Genomic DNA, 13,444 nt, shown 5'->3' with positions numbered 1-13,444 from the left:
CAAGAGTACATGTCTGCAAATTCTAGGCAAAGGGTGACTACTTTAAAGATACTAAAATATAACACAGTTTTGATTTATTTTGGATTTTTAGTCGCAACATAATTCCCATAGTTCCATTTATGTTATACCATGTTTTGATGACTTTACTATTATTATAAAATGTGAAAAAAAAAATAAAAAAAATAATATATATACACTAAAGAATGAGTAAGTGTTTTAAAACTTTTGACTGGTAGTATATACAGGTGCATCTCAATAAATTAGAATGTCGTGGAAAAGTTCATTTATTTCAGTAATTCAACTCAAATTGTGAAACTCGTGTATTAAATAAATTCAATGCACACAGACTGAAGTAGTTTAAGTCTTTGGTTCTTTTAATTGTGATGATTTTGCTCACATTTAACAAAAACCCACCAATTCACTATCTCAAAAAATTAGAATACATCATAAGACCAATAAAAAAAAAAAACATTTTTAGTGAATTGTTGGCCTTCTGGAAAGTATGTTCATTTACTGTATATGTACTCAATACTTGGTAGGGGCTCCTTTTGCTTTAATTACTGCCTCAATTCGGCGTAGCATGGAGGTGATCAGTTTGTGGCACTGCTGAGGTGGTATGGAAGCCCAGGTTTCTTTGACAGTGGCCTTCAGCTCATCTGCATTTTTTGGTCTCTTGTTTCTCATTTTCCTCTTGACAATACCCCATATATTCTCTATGGGGTTCAGGTCTGGTGAGTTTGCTGGCCAGTCAAGCACACCAACACCATGGTCATTTAATCAACTTTTGGTGCTTTTGGCAGTGTGGGCAGGTGCCAAATCCTGCTGGAAAATGAAATCAGCATCTTTAAAAAGCTGGTCAGCAGAAGGAAGCCTGAAGTGCTCCAAAATTTCTTGGTAAACGGGTGCAGTGACTTTGGTTTTCAAAAAACACAATGGACCAACACCAGCAGATGACATTGCACCCCAAATCATCACAGACTGTGGAAACTTAACACTGGACTTCAAGCAACTTGGGCTATGAGCTTCTCCACCCTTCCTCCAGACTCTAGGACCTTGGTTTCCAAATGAGATACAAAACTTGCTCTCATCTGAAAAGAGGACTTTGGACCACTGGGCAACAGTCCAGTTCTTCTTCTCCTTAGCCCAGGTAAGACGCCTCTGACGTTGTCTGTGGTTCAGGAGTGGCTTAACAAGAGGAATACGACAACTGTAGCCAAATTCCTTGACATGTCTGTGTGTGGTGGCTCTTGATGCCTTGACCCCAGCCTCAGTCCATTCCTTGTGAAGTTCACCCAAATTCTTGAATCGATTTTGCTTGACAATCCTCATAAGGCTGCGGTTCTCTCGGTTGGTTGTGTGTCTTTTTCTTCCACACTTTTTCCTTCCACTCAACTTTCTGGTAACATGTTAGGATACAGCACTCTGTGAACAGCCAGCTTCTTTGGCAATGAATGTTTGTGGCTTACCCTCCTTGTGAAGGGTGTCAATGATTGTCTTCTGGACAACTGTCAGGTCAGCAGTCTTCCCCATGATTGTGTAGCCTAGTGAACCAAACTGAGAGACCATTTTGAAGGCTCAGGAAACCTTTGCAGGTGTTTTGAGTTGATTAGCTGATTGGCATGTCACCATATTCTAATTTTTTGAGATAGTGAATTGGTGGGTTTTGTTAAATGTGAGCCAAAATCATCACAATTAAAAGAACCAAAGACTTAAACTACTTCAGTCTGTGTGCATTGAATTTATTTAATACACGAGTTTCACAATTTGAGTTGAATTACTGAAATAAATGAACTTTTCCACGACATTCTAATTTATTGAGATGCACCTGTATATACAGGTAGTATATATATATATATATATATATATATATACTAAAGAATGAGTAAGTGTTTTAAAACTTTTGACTGGTAGTATATATATACAGGTAGTATGTATATATATATATATATATATATATATATATATATATATATATATATATATATAAGTGATTAATTTGTAGAGGAGACAGTGTTTGGGTGGAAATATGCCCTATTTATTTATTTAGCAGGTCATAGAAAGTTAATTTAGGTGTAACAGGAGGGTAGAAGAGCATGATAAAATGTAACTCTTCTAAACATTAGTGTTTTGTCTGAGCAAAACGTAACATTTATGTTATAATTATTGACTCTGAGAGACAAAAGACCAAGTTCTTTGCTTAGTTTAGGTAATGTGAGGCCAGGCCTTCCAGGTTATAGTGTTTGGTGCTCTCAATTCAGACATGCCTTTGTCTTTTACAATATTGGGCACCGAATACATTTTTTTTTTTAAAAATGCGCAAGTGTGCTAGTATACACCTGAAGAGTCACTCTAAACCAGTTGTGAAATACAAGTCCCAAGAGTGCGTTATCTCACCCACCGTAAGTGTCTGGAATGCAAATCTTACTTAAACAGATATGAGGACTGTTTTAGAGGCGATTCTTTCAAAGATGAATTTTCTTCCACAAACTGCAGATGTGTATATGGAATCCAGAGTCTGAAACTTGTTTGAGGAAGACCTACAGCAAGTGGTGCATTTAGTTCTGTTTCTCTCAAAACACTAAATTGGATAATGATTTTGTGTTTAAAAATCCCTATGCTGTTCATATGTGTACTCTAGGTAAGTACTTCTGGGATCTTTTGACACAGTAAGGCAGACCAGTGCCCAGAATGTATGTTTCGTTGAAATGTATAATAACAAACTCTACAGTATTGTATTGAGAACAACCACAAGAACAACAAAATAAGAATGATAAAGAATTGTCTGAGCAAATGCAACCAAGGGCGTAATTGATTCTAAAGCTCTAGGATTAGTAAAATGGTAATGGTCAATAGTGTGATGCTAGTGTTTCTGTCTGCAACCTCTTTTGGTCCCTAGAAATACTTATGACTACTTTGTATGCCATAAAACAAGGAACAGGATTTTGAACTACAGAGTTTCAACTTGTTTCTTGTACTTTGTCTTTCTGCTGCCTTTCAGTTTGTCCCTTAGAAAATGTACTCAAAAGATAACAGTCAACAAAGAAGAAGAAAAAAAATCTTTTGTATCAAGGTTTAGAATCCCCAAGATTAGCTCTGCTAAATTTTTAAACCTGCATCCTCACAGAACATATCTCTGGTGGCTGTGCACATCATAAACACCTGGTTCTGCAGAGGCTGCGGTGGAAATGAGAAGAGGGCATCTGGCTTGTGTTCAGCAGAGTTATGTATGCCTTAAGTTGGGTTCAAGGAGGCATAGCGGGATCAGAACTCTCAGGGAGATGGTTTTACTCTGTCTTGCAATGCCTTCAACGTGCTTTGAAGTGTATTTTCAAGAGTTCAAGGGAAACTTGAAAGTTCCAAGCCAGGTGTGGAGATTGGGAATAGAGTGCAGACTTTGCCTTTGCTGTGACATGCTTTCATTTCCTTCTCTGGGCTTTGCAAGAATAACACATGGATTTTTCCAATACACCCTGAACTTTGCAGTTTATTACATGCACTACTTTTTAACTTAACAGGGATTTGACACACTTGTGATGGGATGTAAACCAGCTGGCAGCACTTGTCTAGATGTAGAGCAGTTTTAACATGGATTTGGAAAGTGAATTACATACAAACCTGAGCCAAATAGCAGGCTGCTGTAACATTGTCTGAGCTTTCCTCTCTTGACCTGTTCTAGGTGGAGATTTGGGAGACGATTTGGCAGGAGGTCCATCGCTCAGAGCAGGGCAGCAGACCAAAAACTCCTGTGTTCCCTCTGGCTGACCCTCCGGCTATTAAAGGACTGCTAAAGGCTGAGATTCAATTGTTGCTGCTTACACTGAGGGAGAGAGCAGCCAGCCAGGGCAGGTGAGGAAGATACAGGACTCTAATATACTGCTACACAGCACTGATACTCAACTGTTACACCTACACAACATCAAGCCTGAAACAATATAGCAACAAAACAATTAACTTGAATGAATGAATGTTACACTTATATAGCGCTTTTCTGACACAACACTCAAAGCTTTTTACATTGTGAACAGGGGGTTCTCCTCAACCACCACCAGTGTGCAGAATCCACCTGGATAATGCAATGGCAACCATTGTGTGCCAGTATGCTCACCACATACCAGCTGTTGGTGGAGAAGAGATGGTAGATTAATAGTTCCAATTCATGGATGGGGGTTATTAGGAGGCCATGACTGCCAGAAGGGCCAATGGGGGGAATTTTGTCAGGACTAAATGTAATAGTAAATTTAACCTAGTCTCATAGAATGAACATTACTCTATATACATTTTTACTAGCTGACTTTTACGTGCCGCTTTCTACATTTTGCTGCAGTTTCCTGGTAAAATGAACACTAGAGGCGCTACAACAACTGTGTGTTTTATTCATTGTCACACAAATCACGAGTACAAATGCTGAATATGACTTTTATAAACTCTTATTTTTTCACTCTATTACTCACCCCTGTTATGTTGTGATATCAAAACACTTTTACTTTAATGCATGATTTAAAAAATGAGACATTTTAACAATTGTATTACAGACCAACCTACATATACACACTTATTCCATTATGATTAGCTTGCTTGGTAGCTCACTTGATAGAGTGTTGGACTTTGAACTTGATGACTGCAGTTCAAGTTCAGCCAAAGAAGCACAAAATAAATGAGTCAGAGGAGCGACACAAAATGACATGGTTTTAATTCACTATCGTTAGGGTTAGATGTTGGTTAGGGTTAGGATGTCTATTTGTTAAACTCACATTTATCTTTTAGGACACTATTGGTTAGGTTTAGGGTAAAGTTTTAGGTTTAGGGTAAAGGTTTAGGTTAGGGAGGTACGTTTTACTTATTAAAACCTCCATTTAAAATTCACCTTAACAACCTCTTCTGATTACAACCTCATGTTGCTCGTTTTTTTTTTTTTTTTTGCCCCCACTGGCAATTTAACTTGGAAACTGCAGCCAAACGTCTAATGAAGCACGTAATTTCAGTTTTGCAAAAACTTTGCAATGCTCACGTAACTTTCATGAGACCAGGCTGAGTAAATGACTTGCGCAGCTTCATTCATTATAATGGGTGTGCTCTTTATTCACTTTTAGAGCTCTACCAATCAAATTTACGATTAGTTGACATAATTCTTTTCACCTACCCGAGATTAGGGGTATCCAGCCATCTCGCTTCACCGTGAGGTTCATGCTTCCATTTGCTGTTGCTTTTTAGGAGACCTAAACACTTTAATTTCCATTAGTTCCAGGCATCCAGGGAGCATCCAGCCACCGAACAACGTGGTCCACATTTTAATAATGACATTTCATGACAATCATGTTAACATTAGTAACGTTAATCGGGTTAAAGTCACTATGAATGAACTGCCCCCCGCTGTTGTTTTGAAAGAGTTCGACAACTTGTAGGAAATGTTCAAGGAACAAAGACATCACTTCCTTAAATCGACGAATAGTCTTGAAATGGTCTATATACTGGTTTACTCCTAAAAGTTGACAAAAGTTACCTTTACAAGATATACGCATTTAAAATGTAGAGTCTTTTTTCCTTTGAGAAAATGGAAAAATATTGATGAATCATTTGTTACTACACATGTTTTTCCAATCAAATGGTCTCTAGAATGAGAATGTCCCTACCCCTAATATCACCTGCAACCCAATAGCAAGTTACAAATCATGTGGCCATGTGGCTATTTAAAACAAAAAGGATGAGCCCTCTGATACAGTATATATCGCCCAATCATCCTGTCTCAATAGGACATCGTCACAGAAAAACTGTGCTTGTCAAGTGATTTCATGAAGTCTTTAACATTTATCTATATAAGCTAACAGCATCACAGCTCTGTAAGACTTTTAAGCTCCAATGATCTTAAAGGGATAGTTCACCCAAAAATGAAATTTCTCTGATTATGTACTCACCCTCATGATATCCCAGGTGTGTATGACTTACTTTCTTCTGCAGAACACATTTGAAGAAAACAGCGGTTAAATTAATGTCTTCTAAAGTGAAATTATCACTTTTAGTGTGAAAAAAGATAAATAATGAAGTGCTTTTATCTGTAATCCAACACTTCCGAGAGGGTTGAGTAGCAAGAAGTCTCTCGTGTGACGTATTCATGTTGCCATGATACAGAGGTAATCTCACGTTCTCCACTCGGATGAGACATCCAGGATAAGCACACAAACGCACCATTGTGAGTAAAGAAACAGATAAATTCAGATCTAAACCAAAACCAACCAAGCTTCTGGATAGCATTCCTCCTTCTCACTTGTAAACAGCGCTGCTCTTCCGGCTGTGACGCACGTGCTTCAGTTCTTGCGTGTTTCAAATGCCAATGCGATTACGTCACATGCACATACCACTGCTGTCTGGAAGCATGATTTAGAGTTTAAAAAAGTACTCAAATAATTATCTTTTCGCACCAACAGTGATCGTGTCACTTTAGAAGACATTAATTTAACAACTGGTGTCCTGTGGATGACGTTTATGCTGACTGTCTATGATTTTTGGAGCTTCAAAAAATGGATCACCATCCACTTGCATTTTAAGGACGCACTGAGCTCATTTGCTTCAGATGTGTTCTGGTGAAGAAAGAAAGTCATACACACCTACCATGAGGGTGAGTAAATAATGAGAGAATTTTCATTATTGGGTGAACTATCCCTATCTTTTAAAAATCTTTGTGGAGGTGAGGACGTGGGCGAGTGCCCTTCTGGGGAGAGAGAAAGTGGTAAGGACATCCACCTGAGAGGAATTGCTACTAATTACTGTTTCCATGTTCGCAGTGAGAGACAGGGGAGATAAAAGCAGCCCAGTCCTCAGAGAGAGTTACACACCAGAGACTGCTTGTCTGTGTTCTGAGAGTGTTTTGCTGAAAAGCTTGATTTCTTATGATGCTGAAAAGCAATCTTTTGTTTGGCATAAAGCTGAAAAGTGTTTTCTGTTTTATTGTAATAAAGAGTGACTCACATGGACTGTGGAAACCGGCTCCCGCTTCCTCCTTTATCTGCTCCAAACACGAACCGTTGCCACACTGGTGCCGAAACCCGGGAGAAGGAGGAAGAGTAAACTGCTATGGAGTTGTCTTCGCCGCTGGAGGAAGTGTTCCGATCCCTCGCCAGCATCCACCAGGCTCAACAACAGGCCCACATGGATATGCGGGTGGAGTAGCAACAGCACTTCGAGGCACTCCTTCGAGGCCATGAGGAGGACCGACTGGCATTGCGGAGCTTGGTATCTCAAGACGGGGCGCATGCCACGACCCCGGCAGCAGCGAACACCCATGTGTTGCTCGCTAAGATGGGGCACAAGATGGAGCTTTCTGGAGCTCTTCGAGCACATGGCCCAAGCTCTGGAATGTCCGTGGGTGCAATGGGCAGTCCACCTCTTACCGCTGCTGACCGGGGAGGCCCAACTCACGGCCCAACAGCTCCTGGTCGACAACCTCCTGAGGTACCCCGAGCTGAAGAATGTCATCCTGCAGCAGGTCGGCTGCAGTTCAGAGGAGCACTGCCAGCGGTTCCGATCCCTGACGCTGAGTGAAGTCGGCCGCCCGTTTGCCTTTGCACAACAATCCGTGATGCCTGCCGGCACTGGGTGCTGGCACCTGCTGGCAGTGGGTGTTGGCTGAGGAGCCCAGCGACGTCGGACATGTCATCGATCTCGTGGTGCTGGAGCAATTCATCTCCCGACTACCGAAAAGATCGGCAGAGTGGGTCCACTGCCACCGCCCGGCGTCACTGGATGAAGCTGTACAGTTGGCGGAGGACCATTTAGCGGCATACCCAGGGGCTGCACGCCCCACTCTCTCTCTCTTTGATCCCTCCCCCACCCCCACCCCTCCTTCTTTCCAACCTATCCCGTTCCCCCGGTGCCCTGGCCTCGACAATCATTCATTCCAAACCCATATGATTTTCTTTCTTTTAAAAAGAAACACTGCTTAAAAGAATGCTCACAACAGGACTGTTAGTAGAATGAAGTGAAGCAGTTTGAATAAGAGCAGGTTAACTATGTCAGCAGTAAAGATGTTGTTTGGTTTGTTTGACGGCTCATGTTCTGTTTGCTTTTAAATTTGTAGTAATTTATGATTACAGTTTGTTGCTTAGGAAGCCCACTCTCTAAGGTTTCTTTGTAACCACTCAGACTTTTTTGTAGCTCCTTGTCTAACATAACAATGGAAGGGTGTTTGACTGCCTTAAAAAAAAAAGAGAGAGAGATATGTACAGGTACCAATCATGCAGGAGGGGTATTCTTCTCTCGGCAACCAGCTGGATGCTGGAAAGAATGTCTATATAAGCTGTTCTTTTTAAAGTGCTTAATATATATCATCACAAAGTAGGCTATGTGTTATTTTACCACAATTTGCATGGTTCCTTGCCCAGTAGATCCAAATTTAAAGGGACAGTTCACCCAAAAATGAAAATTCTATAATTATTTACTCATTCTAATTTCATTTGCAAGCCTATATAACTTTTTCAGTGATCACAAAAGGACACGTTGGACAGATTGTTAAATTGTTGTCACCATTTACTTTCTATTGTATGTAAAAAAGATGCAATTAAAGTGAATGGTGAATAGGGCTAACATTCTGCTTAACATCTCCTTTTGTGTTCCACTGAAGAAAGAAAGTCATATGGGCGTGTAAATACATGAGGGTGAGTAAACAATGACAGAATTTTCTTTTTGGGGTGAACTTGTAAAAAGCAGGTGTTTGGAAAGAACTGGTACAGTCCATCAGCGAAAACACTTTCATTTATTTTATAATTGCTGAAACTAATTGGCTCTGCCAGCTGGAAACAGATGAGCATTGGGGTGTAAACTCAGTATTTTGGTTGATGTTCATTTTTGTTGGTGCATCAGACTATCTGTATTTTAATTACATAATATACTGTACAGGGCCCGTGCTGTGAATCAGTTGATCTGCTTTCAGGACAAATCTGGATTAGTTCACTTTAATATTGCTCCAGTTTTGGAGCAGGAAACTGAAGACTCAATGATGTTTTGAGTGCTTTAACATGAGCAGCTGAGCTTTTGAAAGGAATTGATTTAATGGATCTGGTTTGGTGCATATTTTCAATGGCATCCCCTCTCTCTTGTTTGGCCTAAGTCCTTGTTTGTGTGACTTGTTATGGTTATATGCAGTCAGGCTGCATCTGTTTCTTTATGCTAGGTCTCCGTTGAATGGGCATTGAGCTTTGGTTCATCTGTGTGAACTTGCAAACAGCTGAGACTTTAAAAGCCAACCAAAGAAAGGTTCTTAAATCTCTGGAGAATGATACAACAACAATCAGCACAGAGAGACTGGAGACTGGAAAGAGAAAGCAGTGTGTGTGGCGTATTTCATATGTAGGTAATTCGTCTGTGCAGATGGAGGGGTGTTTTGAAAGGACCTCTTTTTACCCATATACATTAAGTGATTTTTCCTCTTTTTTTGATGTGGCGGCTCCTTTGTGCCATCTTTGTTGGCAGGAGTTGGGCTCCTCCCTCCTCTGTGAACAGCTAAGCTGCTTACTGATCTGTGCCCACAATGTAGCCTCTGTTCCTGTCCATACACCCCCTCTTTATGTGCATAGCCGAGATGGGCGTCAGACTTCTGCTCGTATCGCATGCAATGAGACAGAAATGCTTGTTAATTTGTCTACTGGCCTTTTTCATCAGGCTTATTCACTGCCACAAAAGTCCCACAAACATGCAAACTGCATCCAGTCAGTGTCATTAAAGAAAGGGTCCCATTTTTCTCCCTCTGCTGTGAAAAGGGAGAAGATGTAATTAGTTGGTCTAGTATGTTTGATTAATGTAGTGTAGGCATTTCCAGATGCAAACCTTTATACATAGTTTACAATAACACAAACAAAGAAGTGCCCATGGACTTTAACAGCAAGTCCAACCTTAAACTTGACTGAACTTGTTTGTGTGTGAAAGGCCTTTGCTTACTTGATGTGTGTTGCTGTCTCCCTCTCTCATCTGAGCAGCAAGGCCATTTGAAGTCTTCAGCAAGGCGTGTCAGGCCTGTTTCACACCACAAACATAGAAGCACATATTTATTTTGGCACACATATTAACAAGTTACAGCATTTACACTGCACATATAAGCAGCATGGTGCAGAAGCAAGAAGCAACAAAACAAGTAAAGTTTTGGCACTGAGCCTTTTTATTTCACCAGACGTGCTGAAAAAACAGTGACAATGTGCAGTAAACCTATTTATCAACACAATTTTTTTCAACATAGGTTTTTATGAAGCAACATAAAATATGGAGCAAACTGCTTGCCCATATTGTTTAAGGGAATATTCCAGGTTCAATACAAGTTAGCTCAGTTGACAGCATTTGTGGCATAATGCTGATTACCACAAAAATTAATTTCGACTCGCCCATCATTTTCTTTATAAAAAAAGCAAAAAGCAAGGTTACAGTGAGGCACTTACAATTGAAGTGAATGGGCTAAATTTTTGTAGGGTTAAAGGCAGAAATGTGCTTATAATTTTATAAAAGTACTTACATTGGGGGACACGTGACGCCATGCGAGAAGCAGACGTTTGAGCGACTAGCTCTGCACATTTTGCTTGTTTTTAATTATTTTCATGTTTAATCCGGTGAGATTCGATACACCCAGTTACATATTTGCTCTTTGAGGTAAACATGGCAAAGAAGTCAAAATCCTCAGACCCTGGAGACATTAAAAGACACTTACGTGTTCAAGCTGAAACCTCTGACAGGCCTGCGAGCCGGGGACTCGATTTGGACGGCACGTCGGGAGATGAAATTCAGCATCAACTGTCCAACATCTCGGTGATGCTTACGAAGGTTGTTGCTGACTTTGAGGATCTCGCTGTAATACGTCGATCGATTACAGCGATGGAAACAAAATTCTCTGAGTTGGTCACAAGTGTCACAGATGTTGAGAAACAAATCGATTATTTGGAGTCGTTGGAAAGGGAATTATCCGCTAATCCGCCCGCGTCAACACAGACTTGGAAAACATTTTGGAAAAACTTTAATATTTCGAAAATATGAACCGTAGGAATAACATATGAATTGTTGGAATTCTTGAGCATGAAGAGGGCAGAGATATGGTGAAATTCCTGGACGAGCTCTTCCCGAGTCTGCTCGACATAACTGGCCATAAGCTGGAAATCGAGCGAGCTCACAGAGTCCCGGCTCGCAGATCTGCTGAGGGAAAGAGGCCCCGATCAATTCTGGCCAAATTTCTGAGATCATCCGATAAAGATCTCGTGTTGCGCCAGGCGAGGAGCAAAGGAAAGCTTTCTTGGAGGATTCACAATATTTTCTTGTTCCCGGACTTTGCGAATTCGACAAGAAAGAAACGCGATCGGTTCAAGGAATGTAAGAAACTCTTACATCAACGGAAGATCGCTTTTGCACTGATGTTTCCGGCCAAACTGAGAATAGACTCTTTGGGATGTCTGTTTTGTTTCTTTTCGTGTCGGTTCCACCTAGTGGCTGGAGTTTGTTTTTGTGGAGTATTTTTAAGGGACATTAGAATGATTCCGTCATCTGCTGCACTCATAACAGCCGGCTCACTGGACAATTGTTTGTCTGTCTGAGGAAACTGAACAGCTTTAGATCAGCTGGAAGTTGTTTTGTGGAGGAACACACCTTCAAGCAATCCGATGGCAAAGTTGTCGCGGGGACTCTCGTAGGCGTACATGGACTCTGAGTTTAGAGGGATGGATGCCGGTTGGTGCTGTCACGCGCGGGGTTAATGTGCAAGTTTTTCTTTTTTCTGTTTGTTTTGTTCAGGGTTTTATTGTTGCTTTAATGGGGAATGTGGTCTTTATAGTCTTGTTTTTGACACACAATTTATTTTTTCTATTATATCAATATGTCAATTGTTAATATGAGTGGATTATCTCTCTCCACATGGAATGTGAATGGGTTGGGGCACCCCATAAAAAGGAGGAAGGTTATTTTTTTCGTAAGCGTAAAAAATATGATATAGTGTTTCTTCAAGAAACACACCTTTCCCCACAGGAAGCGGGAAAATTTGGGAAGATATGGGGTGGACATGTTTTCTTTAGTGCTGGCTCAAGTAAGAGCAGGGGAGTCATTATACTGATAAATAAACATTTACAATTCAAATGTCTTAGAGTAAAGATAAATTAGGAAGAGTCGTTATTGTTTTAGGAGAAATTCAGGGGCAAAGGTTGATTTTGGCTAATATTTACGCACCTAACGCTGATGATCAGGGCTTTTTTATAGATCTTGAAGAGATGTTGCAAGCCGCTGGCACCCCTCATGATATAATATTGGGAGGAGACTTTAATCTTTTGATGGACTCAGTCCTTGATCTTAGTGAAGCAAAAGTGTGTAAGCCTCCTAGAGCAGCACTGATGCTTCACAGGATGTCTTGGTCTTGCAGATATTTGGAGACTTTTGAACCCATCTGGTAGGGACTATATATTTTTTTCATCAGTCCATAAGATTTATTCTAGAATACATTTTTTTTATATATATATATATATATATATATATATATATATCTAAGTCCCTCATTTCATCTGTTGTTGACTGCTCAATTGGCAATATCTTGGTCTCCAATCATGCCCTGGTGAGTTTTGAGGTGTTGCCACATACGGGGAAAAAGAAATCATATAGTTGGCACCATAATGTATCCCTTTTGCAAAATCCTGATTTCCAACAAATGTTAAAGACTGAAATCAATGTTTATATGGAGACCAACTGGTCCTCAGTATCCTCTGTGAGTGTGGCTTGGGAGGCACTTAAGGCAGTTCTTAGGGGCCGGATCATACAGTATGCCTCATTCATCAAAAAATACAAAGCACATGAACTCGTGGAGTTGGAAGGGAATATTAAAAGTGCAGAGGCAGAGCTGAAGCGCTGAATATCGTCTGATGGCCTCAGAGAACTGACCCGTTTGAAATACAGATATAATACTATTTTGTCGCAGAAGGTGGAGTTTTGGTTATTCAGGGCAAGACAGTCATACTTCGAGTCGGGTGACAAAGCAGGGAAGCTTTTGGCTAGATATATAAAGCAGAGAGTCTTTTGTGGTGAAATATTTACCTCGGCCATTGATATTAATAATGCTTTAAAAGAATTCTATCTTGATCTTTATAGTTCCACGTCTTCATTTACTGATTGTAACGATGCTGGCTGCTGGCAATGACGAAGACGTGAAGATGAATAACCCAAGTGCAGTTTATTTACAAGTGCAGAAATCCAAACGTGATGACTAAACAAAACAACTTGACTTAACATAAACATAACATGGCTTGGCTTGGCTTGGCTTGACTTGACTTGACTTGACTTGACTTGACTTGACTTGACTTGACTTGACTTGACTTGACTTGACTTGACTTGACTTGACTTGACTTGACTTGACTTGACTTGACTTGACTTGACTTGACTTGACTTGACTTGGAGCAAAACACATCCACATACATTCACATTCAAAACTTGACAAGGGACA

At 40.4% G+C, this 13,444-nt stretch overlaps 1 protein-coding gene across 1 annotated transcript in view; it reads left to right on the top strand.

Annotated features, from left to right (window-relative positions):
• ccdc24 (coiled-coil domain containing 24) overlaps nt 1–13,444 on the top strand; it is a 33,232-nt gene that overhangs the window by 944 nt on the left and 18,844 nt on the right. The window contains exon 3 of the mRNA XM_051699192.1: nt 3,677–3,846. Coding sequence (XP_051555152.1) covers nt 3,677–3,846 — 170 coding nt within the window. The remainder of the gene's footprint in view (nt 1–3,676; nt 3,847–13,444) is intronic.

Source organism: Myxocyprinus asiaticus, chromosome 5 (assembly GCF_019703515.2).
Source record: "Myxocyprinus asiaticus isolate MX2 ecotype Aquarium Trade chromosome 5, UBuf_Myxa_2, whole genome shotgun sequence".
In the NCBI taxonomy this organism is placed as follows: domain Eukaryota; kingdom Metazoa; phylum Chordata; class Actinopteri; order Cypriniformes; family Catostomidae; genus Myxocyprinus; species Myxocyprinus asiaticus.
The sequence above is the reverse complement of the archived record's forward strand: the minus strand, read 5'-3'. Positions and strand labels throughout refer to the sequence as shown.